The sequence below is a fragment of the Takifugu rubripes genome, chromosome 6 (assembly GCF_901000725.2).
Source record: "Takifugu rubripes chromosome 6, fTakRub1.2, whole genome shotgun sequence".
Classification (NCBI taxonomy): Eukaryota; Metazoa; Chordata; class Actinopteri; order Tetraodontiformes; family Tetraodontidae; genus Takifugu; species Takifugu rubripes.
The window spans coordinates 9115817-9142627 of NC_042290.1; the positions used below are offsets into that span (position 1 = coordinate 9115817).

At 48.3% G+C, this 26811-nt stretch overlaps 2 protein-coding genes across 6 annotated transcripts in view; both read left to right on the forward strand.

Annotated features, from left to right (window-relative positions):
* The window catches only part of grk3 (G protein-coupled receptor kinase 3), a 35616-nt gene extending 31882 nt beyond the window's left edge, over positions 1–3734 (forward strand). The window contains exon 21 of the mRNA XM_003965365.3: positions 74–3734. Within this exon, the coding sequence (XP_003965414.1) occupies positions 74–235 (162 nt within the window). The 3' untranslated portion in view covers positions 236–3734. The remainder of the gene's footprint in view (positions 1–73) is intronic.
* Positions 3735–4832: 1098 nt separating this feature from the next.
* LOC101071504 (unconventional myosin-XVIIIb-like) lies at positions 4833–26551 on the forward strand. Of its 5 annotated transcripts, none has more exons than XM_029837900.1 (43): positions 4833–4982; positions 5914–6074; positions 6915–7058; positions 7134–7463; positions 7550–7613; positions 8667–8779; positions 8851–9018; positions 10289–10499; positions 10576–10718; positions 10796–10896; positions 11497–11560; positions 11768–11912; positions 12158–12331; positions 12420–12510; positions 12592–12784; positions 12858–12938; positions 13242–13362; positions 13475–13622; positions 14093–14276; positions 14366–14516; positions 15091–15200; positions 15277–15342; positions 15418–15546; positions 15686–15829; positions 16121–16210; positions 16315–16434; positions 16539–16644; positions 17029–17153; positions 17263–17417; positions 18019–18142; positions 18763–18963; positions 19028–19138; positions 19619–19723; positions 19836–19997; positions 20063–20176; positions 20283–20399; positions 20474–20557; positions 20635–20772; positions 20860–21045; positions 23309–23442; positions 23537–23578; positions 24908–25078; positions 25162–26551. In XM_029837900.1, exons 2-43 carry the CDS (start codon positions 6036–6038, stop codon positions 26093–26095), a joined length of 6333 nt encoding a protein of 2110 aa, XP_029693760.1. In that variant the 5' UTR covers positions 4833–4982; positions 5914–6035; the 3' UTR covers positions 26096–26551. The 5 variants fall into 5 exon arrangements, with proteins under 5 accessions (XP_029693760.1, XP_029693762.1, XP_029693764.1 ...); XM_029837901.1 differs by lacking the exon at positions 4833–4982 and adding an exon at positions 5073–5209 and having other exon boundaries at positions 25162–26095; XM_029837902.1 differs by lacking the exon at positions 23537–23578.
* Positions 26552–26811: the final 260 nt, after the last annotated feature.

A 26811-nucleotide genomic window follows, 5' to 3' on the forward strand; every position in this document is an offset into this window, starting at 1 on the left:
GAACCGTAACGTGGCCCCCATTTCCCCTCCGGACTACAGCTCATCTCTTAAAGGTTGTGTTTTCTTTCGGCAGAGTGACCCGGAGTTTGTGCAGTGGAAAAAAGAGCTGACTGAGGCGTTCACAGAAGCCCAGAAACTGTTGCGCCGCGCCCCAAAAGTCATCGGGAAAGGTCGTGCCGGAGTGGTGGAGCTCTCCAAACCTCCCCTCACACACCGCAATAGCAATGGCCTGTGAATACACACATATGTATCAGTACACACTTAACACGCCATTATACACAAATACACACACTCTGCATCTCACTTTACCCTTTCTCATCAGCTTCAGGACTATTGGCCCCTGACACCTTCTTACTGCCCCCCACAGCGCCTCAAAGTGTGTACACGGACAATGCCCACCAGCTTCTTACCAACTCAACACACACACACACACACACACACACACACACACTCATTTGACCCTATGACCAGTCATAAGCACGATCTAGTTTTGTCTGCCATGGGACCTTGCCAGTTAACAGGGAGGGACAGGAAGAGAAACATTCAGGAGGACTTGGCATGTGAAGAACCTCTGCATGAATGTGACGAGGACTGACGCCCGGTCCTCTCCTGTCCCGTCTTGTCCTTTTAATTTTGTCTGTACTCTTCCTCTTCTTTCTCTCTCTTATTTTTCCTCCTGCTGCCTCACTCTATTTTTGAAATCAGGTGAATCTGAAGGGTCCTCTCCCTTGTTTGTTTTGTTGTTTATTGGGCCCACTTTCAGCCCCAGCATGGGACCAAATGCTCCGGCTAGCTGAGAGACAGTCAGCCAAAGGACTTAATGTCTGTCTCCACCTACCTGAGAAGATGCAGAAGAGAGCGTGCTCGTATTTTGGAGATCTCCTCATCACTCTCCTCAACCATTCCTCCCCGTTCTCCTGAAGTGCATCAAGTGCCAACATTAACATTGACTTGACTCACACGAGACCCAGAAGGACCTGCTCGACGGCACATGCTGCTCCCTGGACACGGAAGATGAGGGTGACTGTGAGTGGCGGTGATGGAGGGGGGGAGGCTGATCATTCCAATGCAGAAAACAGGAAGTGCAGGAACCACTGACTTTTACAGACTGGCTCTTGTACGCCCAGTTACCATAGAGACTGAGATTCCATTGGCTGAAAAACAGCAGTTGGTCGCTACGGAAACCATAAAGGCTGGTTTACCTAATGATCGGTAACCGGGGACAACAGTGTAACTATAGCATGCGACAAGGGAGGGGCTGAAGAAGTGAGTGTATATATGAGCGCCTCTTTGGCTGTGCATCCCCGGTGTTTTAGTGTCTGCATCATCAGGAACTTCTCTGTCTGTAAATCTGTCCTGGCTTTGTAGGGAAGGAGAAGAGAGGGGTGGGGATCGGAGGGCAGGTCGGTCCGGGGTCTGACCATTTTCACGGCGCTGCGTTACCTCAGCTGGGCCGTGTCCGTTTGCGAGGGACAAGACCCTCCCAACGGGCCAAAATGTTGGGCTCCGATGTTGTACATAAACTTGGGGTGGGTGCCTGTGTAAGAAAAACACACCTTGGGGTCACAGCTTTTGGAATTTTTGGAGGAGACATGAAGAGCTAAAGCTAATTAAGACGGGAAAAAAAATCCACCCTGAAATGCCATGGACGGAACCATCGGTTACAAAACTGTTTAACGTCGTAAGCTGTTAATCAAGCTGCACGTCCACATTAAATGGTTCGCTTGGGTTACCAGAAGGGGGTGTGGAATTAACGGTGGAACGGGATTATCTAGGATGAAGGCAACAGCGAGTGCGCTGCCGGTGCCGGCGTTAGCCCGCGAACTGACCCTCTGTCTGTAGGAGGACTACCGAGGCTGAGAACCTTGAGCAGCAACACCAATCAAGCTGTTCAACGTTCACCCAGAACGGGGAATGATCACATTTATTACCGTGTTATTCCATCATTTACAAATGTTGTTCGTGGCACATGTGAACTGTTATGCGATGTGCGCTCTGACGCTGCATTTTCCCTCCCTAGCTTCACGGCTATCTCAACAGCCGCTGCAGGGTGATGATGGGACATCCCGGTGTTGCTCTGCCTGGATTCAAAGGAGACGCTGCAGAGAGAGGCTTGGTTACAGTACAGAGACGCTAAAAGGGCTTTGCGAAAGCATTTCAGTTTATTTCTGCCCGCATGTTTTCTTTGCGTTTAATGAAAATGCCTCATCTAAGTAGCGTCGCAGCGGAGGGGAAAATAAGAAACCTCATAGCTGCACTCTCCCGGCTCCGATGCACCGACTGCACAGCACGAGACCAGTTTATCGCCCATAAAAGTGTTTCAGGGTGGAATTTCCTTTCAGGTTTACGTTCTGATTTGTCTTTTGTTTCTAATTAAAATCACACCTTAGAGCGGAGGAGCACGGTTAAATCCATTCATTAATTTCAGGGTTTTTCTTGTTTATGCATTAGTGTCCTCATCTGTGACGTCCGAGCATTTCCAGAGCTGTGATGTGAGACCTAAAGTAGAAAAAGGGTTGATTTGGGGGGGTGGTGCTGTGTGATCACTTTCTTGCTTTCTTTTTTTTTTTCCTTTGTAGCCTTTAACAGTCAGGGGGAGAGATCTTATAGAGAAACGTCGTCACCTTTAAAGGTGTCTTTTATTTTTGTAAACCAAAATGGTTTTTATTGTTTTCGTTGAGATGTACGTCGTTGCACCTTTTTAGCCCAATGTGTTACTTAATCCATGTTAAATGTGCCAAATAACTGTTGCTGATCAAGTGGCACCGACGGGAAGCCGACTTTTCAGATCTGTGTACCCACGTCGCTGCAGAAACAGCCAAACCAGAATCACGAGCGCGCGTGGCACCCGGACCCGGCCCAAACGCGCTCCGCGGCGGTTGCGGCGGCGTTCTGTGGGTACAAAACTGTGACCAAACTTTCATTATCTCCAGAGAAGGCGTGTGGATGCAGAGCGCATCCGCTTTATCCGCCACGTTGCCATAGAGACTCAGCGACACCACCCGGCTCTTCTCTCTAAAATGTCCAATGTGCAAGCTTACATTCCACGTTTGCCCCGTATGTTCATGCAGCAGGCTTTTTTCCCCCCTCCCTCCTCCACGCACAGATTTATCTGCTCAAACACGGTCGACACAGTTGAAAAAGGAAGGCATATAGGAAATAACTCAAATTCTATATAAATATATGTGTATATGAAATGACAAAAATGCTCTAGGTTTATTTAAAAGTTTAATGTAGAAAACAAAATGAAACTGTTCGGGGGCAGGTCGGGGATTTTGATGTGAGTATAATTGTTTGTGGTGAAGACTTCAGCTCAAATCTTGCACATAAAGACTTTAGATATTGTACCTGCGAGTTCCAGATGATTATTTTTGTTTGAATACAGGACTCTTTGCTCTTTCATATTTATTGCGCGTGAGGCGCGGCTCGCCGCGTCTCCCCACCACGTGGACGAGCCCTCGGTGGAGAGCTTGCTGTTGAAAATCCTTCAGTTTACACCCATTGGATTTTTTTTTTCTTTCATATGCCGCAGACAAATACAGATACTACTGGCTTTTGGGTTATTGTTGCCATTAAGGTTATGATAATACTGATATACAATTGATAATATTATTCAATGATTATTAAAATTATTTTATTTCAATGATTTTTTTTTTCTTTGAAACAGGTAGAAAGTTGCTTGTTGGACTGCTTGTAAAACAGTTCATGAATAAAAATCCTTTTTCCGTGTTGATTATGTGACGTGGTTCTTTTCGGCGTTTTACTTGTTTGCATTAAATTTTAGTAGCAATAATCACTGAAAATCCCTGAAAGCAATTTTAAGGTCTCCTGCTCAGGAGGTGTCTGTGTCAGTGACCTTTGACCTCTAAGATTGTTGCGGTTCGTCCTGTCAAATTGGTCACTCATGCAAAAACTGCCTCAAAGCGGTTTCAGGTTATCGCGTCCCAGAGAATCGGACTGACAACCCGAAAACAACAGGCCCGTGGCTCAGGCTGATCCTGGCACGGACGGAGGTCAGACATCTTAAAGTTGGAGTTGAGCAGTAAAGCATCGCCATGCCGACGGCAAGATATGTGAAAGTAAAGGATTGTTCTGGACCAACGCGTGGAATCACATACAAACTGGGCCAGATCAAGAAAACTCCATTTTTGGTTTCAAAATGTCGGGCGTTGCCAGTTTTCTCAATCTAAATCTAAAATGGTGCATTTGTGAAGGTGACTCGCTTTGTGAACGGAGGTCATTAGGTAAACATTTGAAGCCTTTTATCAGTCATACAGTAGTTTGTGTGTTTTAGGGGTCCAAATGTGTAATTGAACCCACAGGGTTTTGTAGGCCAGCTTAACGACTGATGATGTATGGGAAAAGAAAAGATTCCCGAAGTTCGATATTAGCGACAGGCTGATGTTGAAGCTCATGTTTATCCACCGGGGCAATTGTTTACATCTTGATGGATAATTACACATTGTTATTACCGTGAACAGCTGCAGCTTCTGGCATTACTGTGCAGATTCTTCCTCCTAGAAACCAGGAGGCTCCTCCTCCTCACCCCCCGAACCCTCAGCTGGAGCTGTCCGTCACAGCAGATCCGAACACGTGCGCTTGTGTCCCCCCCACCCACCCAAATCCCGTAGTCATTAAACACATTTTCAAGGGCCTTGAATCCAGTCAGAAATGTCCAGTGCCCAACTTTGGTGGGTCGTGTTCTTCCCTGTCGTGCCTTTTATTTCTGTGATATGATATCAAACAGTTGTACAAACAGGGTCCCCCCCCCACCCCCACCCCCACCCCCAGACGTGCCTGCAGATATTTATAGAGGACTCGTCTGTCAGACCTGCTGTGTTGCTTATCGCCGGGTCGCTCTATTTCTGACTGGAGGCCTCATTCCGGCTGTCCTGGCCCGTGTGTCCGTGCTGGCGCTCGCGTGGAAGCAGGACTCTCCTTTGGACCCTTAAAATATTTATTTATTTTTTTATGTTTTCCAGGTATGCAATTGCCTTTTTAGGTATGTGTGTGGGTTTGTAGCGCTCTGATGTGCACAGGGACCATTTGACACCTCGCAGGCTTTATTTGGAGCGGATTTGACCGAGCGAACGGGCCCGTCGGACCCTGTGTGGCCGGGCTGGGATTGTGACATTGGTTTGGAACAACAAACTACAGATTGATCTTGTTCCTGACCCTGGAGGCTCATCCAGAAGGGTTTCCTCACATGGTAACATTCCAGGAGTTTGACTTTAGGAAGAATTTTAAGTGTATCCTCAGATTTTAGTCTAAATATGTTGTTTATCCAAACTGGTTGCTGCTGAGCTGTTTACAGGCTCTGATTCAAGCAGTGGTCCGATGTGGTGATTCACAGCCTGAGGTTGGGTCATGATTTACTCTCTAATCCCAACTTTAAGAAGTTGGATTGCGATTGAGATTATTTATATGCTAAATGTCAGTCGAGTCACATACTAAATGCCGACTCAATAGTGTTGACATACAAGAAGCATCACAGAAGATCAGATGTAAGGAGGAACTGAGGTGTGGGGACAGTTCCTGCTTCAGTTTTAGAAAAGAACAGTCGACATTTGTTGGTTATTACACAGTATTAAGAATCATTTGTGACACTTTTATCATTTTTAAATTCTGGCTGTATTCAAAGTTCTGTGCTTATTTTGATTTATTTTATTGAGAGCACAGAGGAGTTGCTTAATCCCTCAACTAACATGTGCCATTAAAACGACAGTGGGTCAAGAACAGAGCTCTGTGGGACTAGATGGCAAACTTTGGCCCCTGTCACAGAACCATCTGTCAATTAACTGTTTATTCTACAGATATTAAGTGTGTGGAACCACCGAATAACCACCATTTTTCCTTTCTTGTCTTCAACACAATGAAGCATCACCGTGTTCTGCTCTTACTTTTTTTTATTAGGTGGCCTGTCTTTGTTTCTCACACACACGCGCACACACACACTGCCACTCTGACATCACCGCTGGCTGCCGTCCCCGGGACCTCCTCTCCACGCCCCTGAACCCGATTCCCTCAGCTAAAACATGGCTCTGTCTTCACGCTTAAAACTGTGGGAGCAGAAGGGAGGTTCAGAATGATCTGTGTGCTCTAATTTGAACTCTAATGCTGCACGCGCATGTAATGGTGTTTGTGTGTGTAACAGAACACCTTTTAACTCACACTCACACATGACTTCTGCACTGAGAGGCTATTTCTCTTTCTGGGGGGGTTGGAAGCTGATGCTTTGATATTTGATAGTTCTGCATCACTGTGACGTTGCTTTTGTGTTTTGTTAAAGTATAAAATGATCTCTTATATTTCTAAGTCTCCATAATCTCTGAATGTCTTGTGGATTCATGTTCAGTCACATTTCACTTGTTTCCCAGCTTAACAGGTAAGTGAATGTGAGTGATGCTAAAGCTTTAAATAGGTTTTTAAAATGAATTAGTTCTGGCAGGACGGTCAAATCGTAACTCTTGTGGGAAAATCGAAAAAGAAAACAAGTTTGCGTCTCTGATGCCGTGAATAACGAGTGCGCCGCTCTGCTGGTAGCTTAAATTTGAGTGCACGTGGATCAGAGATCCAGAGTTCTTAAAACAGCTCAGCTAAAATCACATTCACTCTGCAAAGTCAATCAGGAAAACTCATCTTCAAATTATGACAAAGAGGCTAAATATGCAAGGAAAAAGTGGGTCGTAACCATTAAAGGAAATGTTCTCTGTTGAAACGTGGCACCCAAAGGCGAGGAAGGTGTAAACCCCCCACAAACTTCCCTGTAGAACTCTTGATCTCTGAATTCACCTCTGCATCCACCCTGAAGGGAGGCAACAATAACAGCGGTGATTCTTTTCAACAAAGCTTGAATTGGCACTTTTCCCTGACGGGGATTCAGATTGTAATTGTTTTCTGGTTGATACCCACAGATAAAGGAGGAGAAGACACCCCTGGTCACTGCCACGCCGCCGCCGGCTGTGTCGGTCATACCGGGCGGGTTCCTGAAGCAGCTGGTCAGAGAATCGGAAAAGGAGACCAAACAGAAGGAGCCAGAGGTCAAAGAGGAGAGGCCGGTCGGTATCATCCCATCAGCGCCCCCAAACACCCGCACTTCAAAAACCATTTCCTTCTTCTGATTCCTCCTGCAGCCGAGCAAACTGAGCAACGACCTTGTGCAGCAGTTCCTGGTCCCGGATCAGACTCCGCCGATCCTGGAGGCCGAGATGTCCCTCCGGGCTGAGCAGATCAACGGCAGCGGCAGGTGCACGCTGACCCCCGACGGACAAAATAAACAAGAAGCCAGACAGGAAGTGCGAACGCAGCCGTCCAGGAGGTCAGAGGAGAGGAGATCGACGATACGGGCAGAACCGGAAGAGGAGAAGGTGGAAGAGGCGAAGCCGGCGGAGCAGACGGAGGAGAGGCTGCAGCCAGAGGGCAGACAGGCCGAGGCAAATGTAACCGAGAACGACAGGAGACAGGTTCGCCTGTTGATGATTTGGAAGGTTTATCTGGATTTATGGCACGTTTCCCCTCGAATGGTTTCATTTCCTGTTTCCTGTCTCAGGTGAGAGACGTGTGGTATGAAGCTGGACGCGTGTGGTACGTTCACAAGGACGGTTTTACCCCGGGTGAGTCCGTCAGTCTGTCCTGCTGCCTGAATAATTGATTATTAAAGAGCTAAACAATGCTGCTCTGCTGCTTAGATCAATATAAAACTGCCTCGGATAAATCACCAGTGATGTTTATATCTGATTAAAAGCACACAGACAGAATCAAGACACAGAGGTTTTAAGTTCCTGGAGTATTTCTGGAATACTTAACTCAATTCTGGTTCATATTTATCATCAACTAAGGCTTTTTTTTGCGTTGCACATTCTAATGTAAATAAAATAAATCAAAAATGCCTTTTCTCCCCCTGCTGCCGCCGCAGGTCTCTTTGAGGGCAGAGATTCATTTATTGTTATCTTTAATCTCCCTGCTGGATAATTGAATAACCTTTTCTGTGTCCATCTTGATGGGATATCTGCAGACTGACTCCCCTGCTGTCAAAAGATGTGGGCACGTGTAATAGAGCGCACGTTCCGTGTGTCACAGTTGCGATTATATTCAGGGTGAAAGGCCACATTTGGTAAATTCTCCCATTAATATCGACACAGTCTCCCTCGTTGGTCTATAATCTGCAGGGATTAGTCTTCTCATCTGCCAATTAAACACATCATGAGCAAGCTGCGCAAGCTACCGACACGCCGTAGCTCTGATGACACCGGGATGGATCCACTCCACATCCATCTGCTCAATTTATCATCCATCCACATCCAGCAGCGTTGCTCTAATCTCACTGCTGCTTCATATGAAATCCACTTCCTGCTGTTTTACATGGGACTGGGGAATTAGCCCCCCCCCCCCAATCTTATATAGACATAAAACAGTTCAGGAAACTACTTAAGCAAGTGCATTTTTGCGTTTTATAGCTCATTATTCTCCTTTTTGCACAAGGAATATAAAATGATCATTTCATCTAAATCAGCTAATTTCATGGTAATGACTCTTCGGGGGCTGCAAACTGTTAACGATGTGGTTTTCTTGACTAAAATAACAATTTCCTTCTGAAAAAGTATGAAACAATCAAAGTGCGTCTGTGACTTTTCCTCGTCTCTGACTGGTTGCTGTAACGATTGCAGCCACCCAACTGAAGCCGGATGAGGGAACCCCCGAACTCCCGGACGGTATGGTGAGGGTGCGCCTGGACACGGACGGCTCCCTGCATGACGTTACGGAGTACGAGACGGAGCAGGTCGAGCGTCCCTTCCTATATTTGCTCTCCCGTCTGTCCTTTAAAGCCTGAAACCCACTTCCCCTCTGCAGTGTAATCCCCCGGAGCAGAACCTGTGCGAGGACCTGAGCAACCTGCAGCACATGAACGAATGCGGAGTCCTGAACACTCTGAGCAGTCGCGCCAGAGCCGACATGCCGCTCACACACGCCGGACCCAACTTGGTCAGCTTCTGGCCTCCGATTCAGACCCACAGCAAGGTGAGCTCAGCAACACAACCTGTTTTGAAATGCTAAATGTTGAGTTCAAGGGGTTGGGAGAGTGAAAATGTCCAGAAACAACCTGCAGGCGATCAGAATAATGAGTTTACTACATCGACTATGATTTAAGGCCACAGAAAACTGTGATGTCTAAACATTCACACGGTATTTAAAGCATAAAGGATACCATGTGTGCTTGTATTAAACACATTTTTGAGGCTTTTTTAATTGTAAATCTTCCTTTAAAAAAAGGACCCAGCACAGAATTGACCCAGAATGATGATGGGATGTGTGACAGCTTCCTCTCAGGATCAGACTCTGATGTTTCGCTGGCTCGCCGTCTCCTCCTTCAGACTAATCGGCTTCGGTTGCACCGTTGCTGCCGAGTATCAAAAGTGTGGGCTTATGGAGATAATGATCATTTTAATTGACAGCAGATGGATGCTGATGCATAAACTAACACGTGGCGGAGGAGGAAAATATTACTGCTATCACCTGTAGCCACTCTCAGACAGGCGCGAATTAATTGATGATTTAAATCTCCCCGACACGCCGAGAGGAGCGGTCGGTAATTAACCGGCGTTAATTGCTGCTCTTTGTTCCACATATCCGAAATACCGGGATCCCAGTAATCCCAGAGCGAGTCGGGCAGCACGACCTGGACGGGTTTGCCAGATCATCTGAGGCAGACGCGGAACGATGAACGCACACACACATTCAGGCCTACAGGCTGTTTAGAGCCAGCTGCCGCCTAACGGCGGTGCATCCTGCACAGGTCGGAGCGCCATCGTGCGATGAAGGAGGGTGCACGTCTGCAGATTCCAACACACTTTTGAGCGAATGGCGTCACAGAGTGTGCTGATGGTATGAGGTGTGAAGACAGCTGTCCATCAAAACATCTAACACATCGGGCGGAGGGTATTGCCACCCCAACGCGTTCAAGGCCCAAAGGCAGGGCGCCGTAGGCTGATAGGAACCTTTGGGTGGGAACGGAGAAGAGACGCGGGGCAAGGACACGCTCACGTGGTTGGACAAAGGCGCCTGAAAGGCTCAGCTGATAAGACAGGATTGTCATATCTTCACATCACGTTACACATATGAGCTCCTTAACTCCCTGTTCTCCTGACAAACATGTAGCCTGATGCTAATTTAGCACGTCCTGAAATCACTACTTTTAGAAACCAGAGCTAGATGGTTGCCGTGGGAACATTATCCAGCAAGTCTTAATGCCAACCATGACAGAACGTAATCGTGTCTTCTTACCTGTCAGACGCCAAAGTCTCGACGGGGAGACTACGTGTGGGACGCGCCTCCTGCGCTGGCTGCTCTGGTCAAACGTGTGCACGTGTCCATGGTGGGCAGCAGGAGAGACCACAGCGTGTGCGCGGTGGGACGCAGTGGAACAGGGAAAACAGCGGCGTGCCAGGCCTTCACACATGCGCTGCTCAAGCAAGCGGGCACGGCCGGAGAGAAGATGAGCGGTGAGTGGCACTTTCGAACGGGCCGGCAGGTTTGAATTCGCCATCTACAGATGGTTAATCCAGCTTCTCTCGCCAGCGGAGCGCGTGCACGCCATGTTCACCGTCCTCAGGTCCTTTGGCTGCGTCAGCTCGCAGCACAGCGACGCCTCATCTCGATTCGCCATGGTCTTCTCCCTGGACTTCAACCACGCTGGACAGGCTGCTGCTGGGCACCTACAGGCAGGCACCCACACACACACACACACACACAACATCTTTTTATGCCTTTCCTTCTGACATGGCTCCATCCCCTCTAGACGATGATGTTGGACAAATGGAGGGTTTGTCAGACGACTGCGGGAGAGAGTAACTTCCTGGTCTTCTCTCAAATGCTGGGGGGACTCAGCACAGCGATGAGGTAATCTTCCGAGACGAAGGTCCCTCGCCAGCTCACGGCTGGGCCTATCCCCCAAATTTGTGTCTTTGGAGAAGAGTTAGTCTCAAGATAGAAAAGCCTCTGGACCCCAGATGGAGATTCGAACACAAAACCACCGCACCGCCCCAACTCACCATTACAGCATTAAATCACCATTTTTACATCCGTTCTTTCTCTGTAAAGGATATTTTATGTGGAAAATGTATCTGTAACTTCCAATGTACAATGTCTTCCTTCTCAACCTCATACTTTAGTGTCTCTATATAATATTCACAGGACAAATGGAAACATTACATAGCATTTTGACCTGGAGCGTGAAAAAATATTAGCCACAAGAGACATGCGGCAGCAAAATGGATACTTCTGTTCCAGCTATTTGATGACTATGAGCATTACAGTAATACATCTCCCTAAGCTGAGTTTTATTGCTGCATAATGGTTCATAATGACATATTTATACTGTTTGCTGGGTTTGTGTTGTCGTAACTAATATCTGTCACAGTGTTGCTTTTATTGAGATTGACCATCAATCCGCTAGAGCGATGTGACTGTGTGTGTTTCTGAATATAATATCTCCATCAGGACAGAACTGCAACTGCATCAGCTTCCTGAGACCAACACCTTCGGCATCATTCACCCCGCCAAGGTGAGAAAAGGCGACAAATACAGAATTAAATCATCGTATTCACGCCTGCTCACATCCACCTTTAGCCAATCAGAAGAGGATCACCATTCGGCCTGATGATGTCATCATACTAGCTAAAATGTTAAAACTAGCTTTGCATGTGTAGAATTTGGTGGAGGATTTGATCTTCCTCAGCCATGCTGAAACTGTCTGTTGGGCTGTTCTTAGGTGGAGGAGAAGCAGCGAGCGTCCGTCGCCTTCACCAAGTTGCTGGCTGCCATGGAAACCCTTGGCTTCTCAGCCACTGAGCAGAAGGCTATATGGCATGTTCTTGCTGCCATTTACCATCTGGGAGCTGCCGGGGCCTGCAGAGGTAACACTGATTCATCACACGTGGTCGAGAGCATCGCCGCTCACACTGTGTCCGTAAACACATGAAAAAGTGCCGTGTGTTAACACCAAGAGATAAAAATGTCATACAGACAAAACAAAGTTGATTGAGATGGGTTTAATTGGGTTAAAATTCAACTGCAGCAGTTAACAATTCTTGTATTAACTGCTGCAAGAACTTTTGCCTCCTCCATCTCTGTAAGTGTCGTGTTGCCCCCGTGTTGTCAGTGGGCAGGAGACAGTTTGTGAGCTTTGACAGTGCTCAGAAGGCCAGCAGCGTGCTGGGCTGTGAAGGGGATGAGCTTCACACGGCCGTCTTCAAACACCATCTCCGGCAGCTGCTGCAGAGAGCCACCACCGGGGGCAGCAGAGAGAGAAGTACTGCTGCAGAGGCGGAGGAAGGTGAGAGACACGCGTACTTTCAGTTTCATCTCAATCTCTTTTAAGCTTTTACTCCATAAAAAAAGTGATCTGTGGCTTCAAAATGCAGGTCCCAGATTGACAGCGGTTCAGTGTCTGGAAGGAATGGCTGCTGGGCTCTACGAAGAACTCTTCACTGCTATTGTCTCTCTAATTAACAGGTATTTTCCAGTGATGATATATTAACAAGCATGAGCAAAAGAACTTCTTGGCCATCTGCTGTCTGAATAATACTTGCTCAGGGCTCTGAGCAGTCAGCAGCTGACGTTAGCTTCGGTCATGGTCGTTGACACGCCTGGACTGAGGAACCCGAGACACTCCGCTGAAGAACGTGGAGCCAGCTGGTCTGAGCTCTGCCACAACTACCTGCAGGAGAGGCTCCTGGAGCACTACCACACACACACTTTCACACACACGCTGGAGAGATACGCGCAGGTAACCGTGCCGACATATTCCAACCTGCCGCGGGCTCAGTTTCAGATGACTTAAAGTGACATTTGGACGACAGGAGAGGATCCCGGTGGAGTTGGAGAACCCCGAGAACAGTCCTGCTGAGGTGGTTTCAGCGATCGACCAGCCGCCCCCACAGGTACCTGCATCACATTAATCACCTGGGAACACCTGCAAAATGAGGTCATAATCATGGAAGTTGTCGTTAGTCCTGTCTAATGCAGCCGGTAACTCCGGGAGTGGGAAAAACAGGCTCAAAATGTCTACAATTTTCTCATATTTGTTTTTCGTTCCCGACAATATGTTACCATTGAGATGAAAGATCTTTTTAAGTGTTTGGTTTGCTGCTTCTTTGGCTGAAATGTGGAAGATAAAAATGCAATTACAGCGCCGCGTTGCTGGAGATGAGCTGTTTAATATTTCATGTGCGGGAATCTCCAAGGTCCGTGCAGCAGATGGAGACCCCAGAGGTCTTTTATGGGTTCTGGATGAGGAGATGGTGACACCGGGCTCCAATGAGAACAGCGCTCTGGAGCGAGTCTGCCAGTATTTCAGCGGCACCGGTAAAGCACACGCAGATGCGCACGTGCACACGAACACTTGTGCACGTGCACACGAACAATGTTAATGTTGTCCCAGCCATGTGTGCCCTGAATGCCGCGTGCGTCCCCGCAGTGCGTCAGTGTGAGCAGCCGCTGCAGTGCGAGGTGAACCACCTGATGGGCTGCGACCCGGTCCGCTACGACCTGACCGGATGGTTCGGTCTCATTCAGAACAACCCATCATCGCTGAACGCCACCTGTCTGCTCCAGAACTCCACCATGTGAGTATTTTCGCAGAAGGCCCAACGCCAACGGGCGGCAGAATGTCCCATTTGCATTTGAACGCAACTTCATCTGGTCTGAAAATGTGGAAGGAGAAGAAGAAAAGCAGGTTCTGAAGGCACAGTTTCATCGGTACCTCTGAAAACGGTGCACCCCGGAGACGTCCTGGTGCTGTTGCTGAGCAGTACGCCTGCATTCATGGGAAGCTTCTGCAAAAGGATCTACTTACTTCATCTCCGCGTTCGCAAATCATACAAATCGGACATCTATGAGTCAAACTAGACATTTTAAATGACAGATGCCCAAACAATATTGTGACAGCACTGCAGGAGCAAATGCAACTTAATACATCAAAGTAATGCATTCAATGTATTTTTAATCATATTTGCACAGAACAGAGCAGTTTAACTGTCTCTTCTGGTTGCTTTAGCGCTCGGTCATGATGTTCAGCTCTCCTCCTCTTCTTCAGAGGGGTGGTGAAGGCCATGTTCACCCCCAGAATCTCGCTGCCCCCCCTGTGTCGAGGTCTGGGAGGTCTGGAGGGCAACAGCCAGCGCTCTCTGCAGCGGAACGGCACCATCAGGAAAACGTTCAGCGGGGGGATGTCCGCCATGCGCAGACACTCACAGTGCATTGCTGTCAAACTACAGACGGTCGGCATTCCCCTACACCCATTATTCCCTTTTATTAAAGCCTTTCATGGATTTTCTGCTGTTTCTCCGCCGCCGCCATCGTCCCGAAGGACGCTCTGGTGAACCTGATCCGTCGAGCCAGGCCCATGTTCCTGCAGTGTGTCCACGCAAAGAGCGATGCTGGAAGTTTTGATGTTCCAGCACTCAGGGCGCAGCTGCAGTCCACACAGATCCTGTCGGCCCTGCAGTTCCACAGAACAGGTCAGCATGTCTGATAAAACATTGCCGTGGACCCAATCTCCTTGCTGAGTGCAAAAATGAAAACTTCCAGGTGCCAAAATGCCAGAAGAGTTAAGTCAAAGAGCCTGCATTAAAGTCACCTGAAGATCAGATTACAGATGTTATGTCGCTCTGGAGGCAACGCTTGATTTGGCACTGTCATAAACATGTGGACTGCTCACTGGGCAGAAATAACACTGGAGTTTAACGTTCCACAAGACGCAGCTCAGCATTTATGTAAAGTTCACGCAGAAGGCGCGTAATTGCTACTTTAATTGTTGATGCAGCGGGAAAAGTGCAATTTTTACTGCAGGGAATTTATTGAGGAGCCAAATATCAAAGCACAATAAAACGGTGCTTTCCTTTAATTGATGTTCTGATGAGTTTAAAGAGCCACAGTTAACAGCTATAAAGAGCAATATACAGGATCATTGGATTTAAGAAAGTTGCCACTAAGATGGCGTACAACAAGTTCTTGAAATTGTATAAGCTCCTGGATTTTTCCTGGAGGTTGCACTGAGGAGCCCTTCTTGTTTCCCCCTCTGGTTTCTCCCAGGCTATCCTGAGCACATGACTCTGAGCGACTTCAGGTGTCATTTCCAGGCCTTGTCTCCGCCCATCATGAAGAGATACGCGTCCATGTTCGTCAGCCACGATGAGAGAAAGGTCAGGCGGACGCCCCTGCAAGCTGACCGAGCCTCAGTTCACCGTGAAGGAACTGACCTCCAGCTTTGCTTTTCAGGCCGTGGAGGAGTTGCTGGCTGACTTGGATCTGGACAAAAAGAGCGTCGTCATTGGCGACAGCAGAGTAAGACCTCCTCTAATTGAACCATATGAATCCAGTGGACGTAAAGCGTCACCGGTCCTCCTGTGGTTGTCTCAGGTGTTCATGAAGCGCGGAGTTTTGCAGTACCTGGAGCAACAGAGGGATCAGCAGGTCACCGGCTGGCTGGTCTACCTGCAGGCGTCCTGCAGGGGACACGTGGCCCGTCAGAAATACCGAAAACTCAAGGTTAGTTTGTGTCCTAACATCTGAATTTGGAATTATTCAACTGTCATTCACACCTTAATGTGTGTGTGTTTATGTGTGTGTGTGTGTGTATGTGTGTGTGTGTGTGTGTGTGTGTGTGTGTGTGTGTGTGTGTGTACAGGTGCAGCAGATGGCAGTCAGCTGTCTGCAGAGGAACCTGCGGGCTCTGAGGGTCGTGTCCAAGTGGAGTTGGTGGAAACTTTTTTGCCGCGTGCGTCCTCTGCTCGATGTCAACATGGACAATGAAAGGTTACGAGCCAAAGAGGTACATACACACACACGCGCGCGCACGCACACATGCTCACACGCCCGCGCGGGTGCCAGCTTCACAATTACACACAGAGAGAAGAGTGAGCTCACATAGATCGCTGATATTTTCGATTATTCCGAGTATTTGGTGCAACGTGTGACCCTCGGGACCGGCAAAAACAGCAGCGTCACGTCAATGCTGCCGCTCTGCTGGACCCTTTGTGACGGATCTGCTAACAAAGCGGTGTTGAAACTGATCGTTTAGGATGTTTCATTTGCCGCGAGATGCTCTCCTTGGTTTTGTCAGGATGAGATAACGGCTCTGAGACGGCGCCTGGAGAAATCAGAGAAAGAGAGGAATGAGCTGAGGCAGACTGCAGACAGCCTGGAGACCAAGGTCTGCAGCACACACACACACACACACACACACACACACACACACACACACACACACACACACACACACACACACACTCTGCCTATGCTTTTATATTTATGCAGGTTACAGCTGTGACATCTGAGCTCAGTGATGAGCGTTTCCGTGGCGATGCGGTAGGCCAGGCTCTGGATGTGGAAAGGGCTGAGAGACTCCGACTCAGCCGGGAGAACAAAGAACTGCAGGTAGAGCCTCACAGATGTTTGTAAAAGTAATCTATTACTTAATGGAAGAGTTGTGGTTTATTCTTGCTTCTCCCTGATAGCTGAATGTCTGTTGTCTCCACCAGGCTCGTCTGGACCAGTGTAAAGTTACCATGGGAACACTGGAGAAGCAGCTGGAGGAGGAGAAACAGAGAGTCCAGGCTGCTGAGAGTCAGAGAGGAGCAGGAACAGGTAAATGTCAGTCTGCCAGGGGAAGCCTCTCTCTGTAGCCGTGGAGGCCGTAGTTCCTCCTCTGTTGCCAGGGGTTACGAGTGTACTGCATACAGTGTGCTGACAACACACTGCAGAGGTTAAGATTTACAGTCTAATTATTTTTTTCAGGTCTGATGTTTCTCATCATTAAAGAAACAAAGATTCTAGAAGTGACTCATCAACCCATTTGTTTGAAAAATAATCAAATCTGTTCCACTAAACATCCCAAACTCAGTGCAATAATCCCAACATTGTCTTTAAAAGAGGCAGATTTATGCTCCACCTCGATGTCCCAAACTTGGAGACAGCGAGTACAAATAGCCTCCGGTGTCTCTGCCCATTACTCTGCCTCGCCCCACGCAGACGGCGAGCTGGCCATGCAGCTGGAGTGCTGCCAGACGGAGGTGGAATTCGTCCGTAGACGACTCAAGCAGACCGAGGAAAAACTGGAAAACGAGCGACAAAGTCGGCAACAGCTCGATGCCAAGGTGAGGCAGGACGCTGGGGTGTGCAGCGGAACGCCGGCGAAAGATTAAACATCTGAAGATACATACAAAGATGGTGAGTGTGGGCGTGTGTGTGTGTGTGTGCGAGCAGGTGGCTGCGCTCCAGGCCCAGCTGGAGCAGTCCAGACGGAGTGCGAACGAACTGAAACGTCACTGTCGGCGCGTGACCTCTGACCTCCAGGACGCCCGGGTCCTCACTGACAGCCTGCAGGGCCGCGTGCATGAGCTGGAGCGCAAACAGAGGAGGTTTGTGTCCAAGTGTTGCGATGTTTCCCTCTCAGATAGTGGTATTTGTGAGTAATTGGGGGGTCTGTAGCGGTGATGTTAGAGAAGAAACGGCCTGAAACAAAAGCCCTCTTAGTTCGAGGTTTTCCTTTGTACATTTTTATGATAAATGTTCCCAATCTAACACATTTTTAATATTACTTTGGCAGCCGGGGTTCATTAAATAGAGTCGAAACGGCACAGCTGAGAAAATATAAAAGCAGCTTTTCTCTCATAAAACCAAACGATGTTGAGGTCAGTTTTTAATGTTCCCCTCTTGCGTTTGTGCTGCATCATTGACAATGAAAGCTGGACCTGGAAAAAGGTTCTGGATGAAAGAGTCCTTAATTCAAATCAGATTTCTGGCTAAAGGTCGGTTCCTTATTGCTCAGAGGCGGTTTTTGTTGCAATAACCTTTCTTTAAATACAAGTGTGTGCTTCCCTGCTTCATTTGTTGAGCATTTTAGTTGAATTCACGTGATGACTAACGAGCTGGGAAAGGCTCCAGCCAATCCCTCCCGACCCCGTAGGGGAAAAGATGGAGGGATGGATGAGCTGTTGTTGTTGTTGTCCCTGTTGTCAGGTTTGATAGTGAGCTGGCTCAGGCTCTGGAGGAAGCTGAAAATGAGAGGGATCAAAAGGACAAAGCTTTACAGGAAACCACAGCTCTGGGGACTGAAATCTACACCCTGCGCCGGAACCTCCAGGTGCGTGTTCAGAACCTTGAAGGAATCCAGCAGGGAGAGCAGTGACTCAGCTTCCTGGATCAGAAATCTGTTTTTAGGGCTGACTTCTTTACTCAGACGTTTCTGTAGCAAAACCTCCACCACCAGCCTCCATCACATTAGTCCTAATGGTCTCGGCGTGCCTTCAGAGAGCCGATTTGAATAAAAATAATAAGTAATATTGAGCATATATTTGGTGGGATGGTTCTATTTTGGGGTCTTGCATGTGCCAAAAGGGAAATAAAGCCTGGAGATGGGCAGCAGATCGCTCGGAGGCACAGCACAGAGACAAAGACTGGGTCAGCTGGTTTAGATTGAGAGTGAGCATACATACAATTATAGCTGACACATATAATCTAAACCTACAGTCTATTCTAATATGTATGGCAGAAAGGAATCTAATGGATAGTTGTGTAAATATGGACACACTGATTTGGAGATGCTGTTCCAGAGTGTTATAAAATATTCAAAACGTACCAATTTCCTAGTTGAATCAATTTCTTCTGCTGTTTTATTGACGTTGCCACACAAGCGTCACCTTTAAACATTCATTATCCGTGGACATGCTCTGACTGCTGACCTGTTTGCGTGGCTGCGTGCAGGACAGCCAGACAGAGACGGAACATCTGCAGCAGCAGAAGGAGGAGCTGTGCGCCCAGATCCGTGACCTCAGCCTGCCCATCCATCTCGCCTCCGAGTCGCTCCCCGACCTCAAGAAGCAGCTCCGACTCCTGGAGAGCCAGGCCAGCGAGAGGGCGCAGGAAGTCACCACGCTCTCCGCCAAAATACAGCAGCAGCAACAGGTGTTGCCCAACGCGCAGGTGTTCCCCTGCTGCTGTGTTCTCACCGTCTTCTTCTCTGTGATAGGTCCACATGCGCTTCGAGATGGAACTGGAGAGGATGAAGCAGATGCATCAAAAAGAGCTGGAAGACAAAGAGGAGGAGTTGGAGGATGTGCACAAGTCCTCACAGAGACGAGTAGGTTGTCCAAATAAACAAGTATTCTCACAACAGGCTCTAGTTTTTAAAAAAAAATCAAATGCATACATTTCAAACAAAGAATGAATATGGGGTCTGTAGAGGAACCAAGCAAACATGTTAGCTACATTAGCAAACTGGTAGAAATATGGCATTTTCCATTTAAATTAAAATAAGGTTAAATGTAAAGTTGAAACCTAATTATTCCAAATACTCACGACTGATATAACAGCTACTAGTTTCATTCGTAGGATGAATTTCTTTTCATAACTGGACTCTCCTACAGCAGAGACAAAACCCTAAACTGACGCAATCTTTCAGAAAAAGAAACACTTGGAGGATTTTCTTCGGGTTATTTCCTTCATACTGGATGATGGAGGTTTATCGGCACAGATCCTGCTGCAGGAGAAAGGACAATAACAGATCGTCCTGTCTTTGTTTGCTCTGTGTGTGTGTTTGTGTGTGTGTGTGTGTGTCCAGCTGAGACAGTTAGAGATGCAGCTGGAGCAGGAATATGAAGAAAAACAGATGGTGATTCATGAGAAGCATGACTTGGAAGGCCTGATTGCCACCCTGTGTGACCAGGTACGCGATCCTCATTGTATTTTCCTGAAGATAATCGAATTGCATCGAAATGATGAAATATTATCGAATAGCAGCCTGTAATGAATTTGATAAGACTCGTCCGGTCTTCCAGGTGGGCCACAGAGACTTTGACGTGGAGAAGAAGCTGAGGAGAGACCTGAAGAGGACTCACGCCCTGCTGGCCGACGCCCAGCTCCTTCTCTCCACCGTGGACAGCCAGGCCCCAAACCTGCCCAACGGCAGCAGAGAGCAGATCGAGCGCCTGCACTGCCAGGTAGACACGTCTCGCAGCGGCGTTGCTTGAAACAATGTCTGCTAACAGTCTGTTTCGCCGCTTAGCTGGAAGACAGAGAGGCGAGGCTCCTGGAGACCGAGAGCATTCAGAAGACGCTCGCTCAGGAGCTGGAGAACACTCAGATTGAACTGGAAAACATCTGCCGACAGAAGAGTTTGGTGAGTGTGTTGTAGAATAGGCACTAGTGTCATAAAGGTCGCTGGTTCAAACTCAACAGAACATACTGGACCCACACAACCGTCTGTAACTGACTTCACCCTCTAGGTAGATGAGCAGCTTGCTCTGCTGCATCATGAGAAGATGGACCTCCTGAAGAGGGTGGAGGAGGACCAGGAGGACCTGAATGAGCTGATGAAGAAGCACAAGGCACTCATTGCCCAGGTATCATCTCAGCCCGTTGGTCTTCTTCACACTTTTGTCCTGAGTTTAAAAGTCCCTCTGGATCACTGGATTAGTCCTCCAGTGATATTTCCCAGATCAGAGAGCTTCAAGCTGAACTGGAGGAGGTGACAAAACAGAGACACTCGCTGCAAGAACAGGTACCCAGAGCTCGAGAGGGTCTTAAACAGTTGGTGGTGTTAGATCTAGGCTCAGTTTCTTCACCTCTGTCGTGCAGCTCCAGCAGTGTGTGTCCAGGGTGCAGTTTCTGGAGTCCTCCACTGTGGGGCGCAGTATCGTCAGTAAACAGGAGGCACGAGTATGTGATCTGGAAAATAAGCTGGAGTTTCAGCGGGGGCAGGTCAAGAGGTTTGAGGTATGGGTATGATTCCTTCCCACTTTTAACGAACATCCGTGTGCAGCGGATTAGCTTCACCTTTCTGATCCACATCTCTGACGGCAGGTGCTGGTGCTGCGTTTGAGGGACAGCGTGGTCCGGCTGGGAGAGGAGCTGGAGCAGAGCGCCCAGGCTGAGGCTCGGGAGAGAGAGAACGCCCGCTACTACCAGCAGCGTCTGCAGGACATGAGGCTGGAGATGGAGGACCTGACACAGAGAGAGCAGGAGAGCGGCCGTAGACGCATGGAGCTGGTAACAGAACACAACAGCAGCACAGCGGACACCTGAAGGTCCCGACAATATAAACACAACTGAAGCAAACTGGTGAGAGAGGCCGAAGGCTCCCAAACACCAGTCAACCCTTTGGAATTAGGATACAAAATCCATGAGTGTATATTTGGCCCTAAAGACGGGAAGTAACTAATCGACATGATCAATTATTGGAGGGATGTTCCTGCTGGTGGGCAGCTGTCAAACTGGTGTGGGCAGGAGAGAAAAAAGCTCCCAGTGTAACCGCTGGGCTAAATCCAGGATCAGCGTCACAGAGAGCACCTCTCTTTTTGAGCAGTTTGGCAGTAATTCAGGACATTTCCATCTCCTGTGGGTAGAAACACACACACACACACACACACACACATGCACGCACGCATGCACGCATGCAGGGATCTGAATAGCAGGAGCAGCAGAACAAGCAGTAATATTAGCAGCTGTATCAGTAGCGCTTCGGCCGAGATCAAGTCATGTTAGCGTTCTAAAGGAGACGCCACAGCCAGAGGCCCAGGAATAGAATAAATGGCCAACCTGGCTGCATGTGGAGGAGGCAAGAACTCAGACGATATTTGTCTTAACGCAATCCCAGCCCAGCCTCTCCTTGGTTTACTCTCCTTGGTTTACTCAAGCAAAAGGTAATGAAACAGCAGACTGACACCTTCGTTTCATTCAAACAGCATTTTCCTGGAAGGGATGTAACAGAGAGGAGATTCTTTCTTCTTACCACCTGTAGATAGATCACTGCCGCTCCATCTGATGCCCTCCCCCATCTGGTGGCTAAATTTAAACCCTGAAGGGCGTTTGCTCACATGCGCTGGTATTTAAGAAACTCCGAGGTGACTGAAAACGATCCTCCCTGCCTCCGCTTCTCTGTTCTCATTACCAAAGACGCCAGCTGCTGCATTATCTGGATCATTATAAAACATCTCCTTCATTAGCGTGTCGGTTTGATCGCGGCGCCGACAGAGGAAGGGAGGAGTTTTCTGCACCTGTGAACAGATTTTGCTAAACTTTCCCGTTGATGGCTGTTTTGACAAAAAGTTTTCTAGCAGGCAGCTGGGAGGCTGGCTCAAACATCCAAGGAACAACCACCAAATTCATCCCTCTTTCCTGTTGGCTTCGATTATCCTGGAGTGAACTTAGTTAAAAGGGTATTGATCCAACAGCTAAATAAAATCTGCCAAGTTTGCAACCAGGCTCCACAGACGGAGTCACCGCAGGCACAACGTGAATAGATGTAAAACTGGGAACGGGTACAGCTCTGAAACAGAGGGCAGCCAGTTTACAGCAGCAGAAGATGATTGACTTTGGGTCTATTGGACTGGGCCAGGGCTAGCCCATTAGCATGCTAACTGAAATCAATAGCGAGCGACACGACACAGCAGCACACATAGGCTGTTGCTGTGTTACAATCCATGGCAAAGTGTAATGTTTGAAAAAAATGCCTGGTTGTGTTGCTGTCTGCAGATGCATCAGGACATAACAGACTCATTCTAGTCTTGTTGGAGGAACATTGTTCAGCTCAAAATGACCTCCCCTGTCTGGCTGCACCTCACAACAGTTAGTGTGACCTCTGAGCTGAGGAAAAGAAAGACACGGTTTCACTTATTATTAATTTATTAGTACCAAGACAGCAACTTACACACACGCACACACACGCACACGCGCGCACACACACACACACACATGCTCCTCCACCAACCTTCTTAGTGTCATCTCTCGCTCATCCCGCTTTCTCTCTCTGATTAATCCTCATTGTCTCTTCAAGGTTATGGGCGTGCGCTCAGAGACACTGACACGCACCCGTTCGTACATAGTTATGTGTCGCTATGACAACCACTGCACTGGCGCCCCTCTCCTCAAAGCTAACAAAGCCAATAACTTTGAAAGCCTAGAAGCCTGCGCGTGTGTCCGTGTGTGTGTGTGTGTGTGTTAGTGACAGAAAGCTAGAATGATTAATAAATCACCACATTGTTCTAGTGTCAGCGTGTGTGAATGAGAATATTCTGTCTAAATACGAGCTACAGTACACGGATCAGGACTAGAGGCTGCAGGTCATATGAGAGGACACACCAGTGCCCTTCTATTCTTCGACTAATGAGATAATATGAGCAGGAATGACGGTAATTGCTGTGGTGGGGTGGGCTCGAGCTCGGGGCGGGGGGGAAGGGTTGCACACCCAGGCCTGAAGGTGAGAGTGTGGTAGGCCTGCACATCAGTGTGTCACGCTCGTATTTCTTCACAGGAAATGCAGGTGGAGGAGCTCAGCGCCGTCAGGCAGACCCTGCAGGCTGACCTGGAGACGTCCATCCGCCGCATTGTGGATCTGCAGGCCGCACTGGAGGAGGTGGAGTCGAGCGACGAAAGCGACGCGGAAAGGTAAGCCAGTCCGGCGTGGGGAGGTCCCCCTCTGTCCACAAGATCCAGTGTGTTTGGGTCAACTCAGCTTTCACCACTCTGCCCTTCACTCCAGCGCTCAGACTGCTGTGGAGTCCTTAACGCGAAAGAAAGACCTGTAAGAATCGTGTGTGTGCGTGTGTGTGAGAGAGAGATAAGGCGAGAGAAGCATGTGACCTATGACCTGAGAGCATTGCACAAGGCTTCAGAGAAGATCCAGTGTGGAAGATTTTAAAATATGTAATGTACAGAGAAGTAACACACAGATTTACATGTTTGAGTGCATAATAAGCATATTTATTTCTCATCTAGCAGTAAGATATTAACACTGCCCAACCAGGCTTCCACAATGTAGCTGAACAAACAGACTTGAATACCAACTAACTACTATTACTGTTAGCTACAAATATAAATAACTATATTTCACATTGGAAACGAACCTACCACAAACCTCTGGATTAAAAATACTTGTGGGTCCAATAGTGGACTAATCCATTTTGTCTTCCAACAGTTAGTTTAGGCTCTCTGACGTTCTTGAAAGCAACGTTTTTGGTGTTGGAATCTCTTAAACGTTATTGATGCCAAAAGCTGCCAGGTTTGCCACACTGGGTCCTTTAAGCAATCCCATAACGCTGACTTGAATGAATGAGTGAATCTGTGACATTTGATCGATTTGACTGACTAAATGCTTTTGAATTTGGGAGACTGCCTCCTGGAGCTTATGAGAATATGAACATTAGGCAGCGTTCAGCACGGTTACACTTGCCGTGATTTATTTGTTTTCTGCTGAGCTCTCTAGAGGCAAACTTTAACTTTAGATCTGGTTTGATTGCTCTGCTGGACATCAGGACGCATCAGGGCTGAGGCTGCAGAAGCATTTCAGGAGTCTCCTAATCAGCAGTTACCTTTTTACCTTTCCGGGGCTAATGCAATTAATTATTTCCCCCATGTGTAGCTTCCTTCTTCATCTCCATCCATCTTGTCCTTCTACAGCTACTCATTTGCTATTGCCCGAAATGTCAACCTGCGATGATCTTATTATCATTGAGGAGATAATTAGTTATGAAATGATAATGGCTGCATGCATGACTGCTAACAGCCTGTGGGCTGCCGCATTTTTCTCTGTTAAATCGTTGAAACCTCATCTTTAAATCAAAGAGGAACAGCATGGTTTCATTGTGACTTTAAGATTTGCATTTTTTCGACATGAACACACCCGTAAGGTCTCATAAATTACCGTTCCTGCATAATATGTTATGAGTCGTGTTATTTTTCAATAGAGCATGTGATACGAATGTCGTCGGGTCCTCTGGGTCACATACACGTGCATGCGTTGCAGTCTGGTTTGCAGATATCATTAGACATGACTGTTACCTTGTGTAACATATTGTTTAAATTCATGTCATCCACCCTGATTTGTTACAACGACGTGAGTTTTGTTCTGCAGTGACTCAGTGTCCAGTGTTGGGACAGAGGATGTTGGAGAAGGGATTCGTAATTGGTTAGGAGTGCCGAGAGGAGCGTCTCGTGGTAGCGGCTCTCCCTATGGCAGCAGTACCATCAGCAGCCAAGGGGGGCGCCAGTCAGTCACCGATACGATGAGCACTTACAGCTTCCGGTAGGTGTGATGCCTTTTTATAGGCACGGAAAAATGCAAAACAAGAGGCTGTTTTAATGGAACAAACATCCGTCTCCAAACAGCTCTTGCGTGGATGATGATGGATCTGAGGTGGGAGGCACCAGGGGTCTCGGTCGGGCACCCTCCTCCTCAGCCCTCTCTGAATTACTGGATGGACTCAGAAAACGCAGGGCTGGAGGAGATGCCAGAGAAGACGCCGGGAGCACCATCTCCCTGCCAGTTTATCCAACAACCGCAGCCACGACTCTCAGGAGAAGGGCCTCCGCCCTCTCTCTCGCTCCAGAGAACCTCCAGGAGCCTCGGCCGGGCCCCAGCATCCTCAAACCGTCCTCGCCGCTCCTGCCTCGCGCCTCCAGCGTTCGCTCCGTTGGCAACGCTCAAACATCCGCCGCCTCCTGTGCACCCGGAGCCAAACTGTCCCGCTTCAGTTCGAGTGACTCCCTGTCCTCGCTTCCCTCGCTGCCTCGCCTCTCCACCTTGGCGTCCTCGGTCACTACGCGCCATCAGGTCATTCCAGAGGAGGAACCAGAGCAGTCTGTTCTCTCTCGAACATTTATCCAACGCTCCCCTCAAGTGCCAAGGAAATGCATTTTGGGTAGTCTTATTACAGAAGACGGGGAGGAAGCCACTCTGGGACCAGAACCCTTGGTTTTCCAAAGCCGTCGCCTGGTTGGAGACAACGGGCTGGATGACACAGCCTCGGACATCCTGCCCGCCATCCGAAGAGCTCAGTCGACCAGCAGTTTGGCGAGCTCGGTGCGCGGAGGCAGGAGGGCACTGAGCGTCCACTTCGGCGAGCTGCCTCCTTCGACCCGCAGCCGGAGAAGCTCTGAAACGGAGTCATCCAGCTCGGGTGGGTCTGGAGGAAGTTCCCAAGGCAGGGGACCACGGCGTAAGTTGGAGGGGCCTCAGGGAGAGAGGCTGGAGGCGGAGGGCAGCGAGGCGGGAGACGTGGCGTCAGTCATGAAAAAGTACCTGAAAAAAGAGCTGGACTGATCCTGGAGAGGTGAGCGAGTCAGGTTGGTTAGATCTCATCCCGAACCAACAACCTTCTGAGTGACCGAAGAGCTATCGTCCTCAGGCCACCACAATCAGCTTGAATTTGTTGCTTAATTCTGTCACGATGGGGATTTTTTGATGGGGTTGGAGCTGAATACGCCGACAGATGATGCCGAGATTTCGGTATTTTTAGTGCAACCGCCAATGCGATGATCCCCCCAGTGATTGTGTGTGTGATGAAGACGTGCCTGGATGTGTAGGCTGTAGCTACGTGTTTCCCCACCATATTTTCCTTTATGACGGCTGCGTGTCTGCGCGCTCTCTCTCATCAGCCTCATTGTTCGTCTCCGGGCGAGCTCCACAGACAGACCGAAGCCCGCAGGAGCTGATTGGAGACTTCAGAAGTCAACAGGGATGCTTCCCCCCATTAAAGCCTTGAAAATACATTTGTTCAACCCCTCAGCACTCTGTATTTTCAGAAACTGTTTGTACATGAATAAAAAAGTCTATTTCAGATTCCTGAGTGTGTTTCTCTGTATTAGATTAGCTTAACAACAAAAACATTAAATCAAAGCTCATTTGGTATCAGATATAATGCAGAGTCACTGCATATTTTTCATTTCTTTACATTTTCTTTTCCACGCATCGATACAAACAGATTGATGTCATTATCACTGGTAGTTTTACAAACTGGATTTTTAAGCACGTTTGCT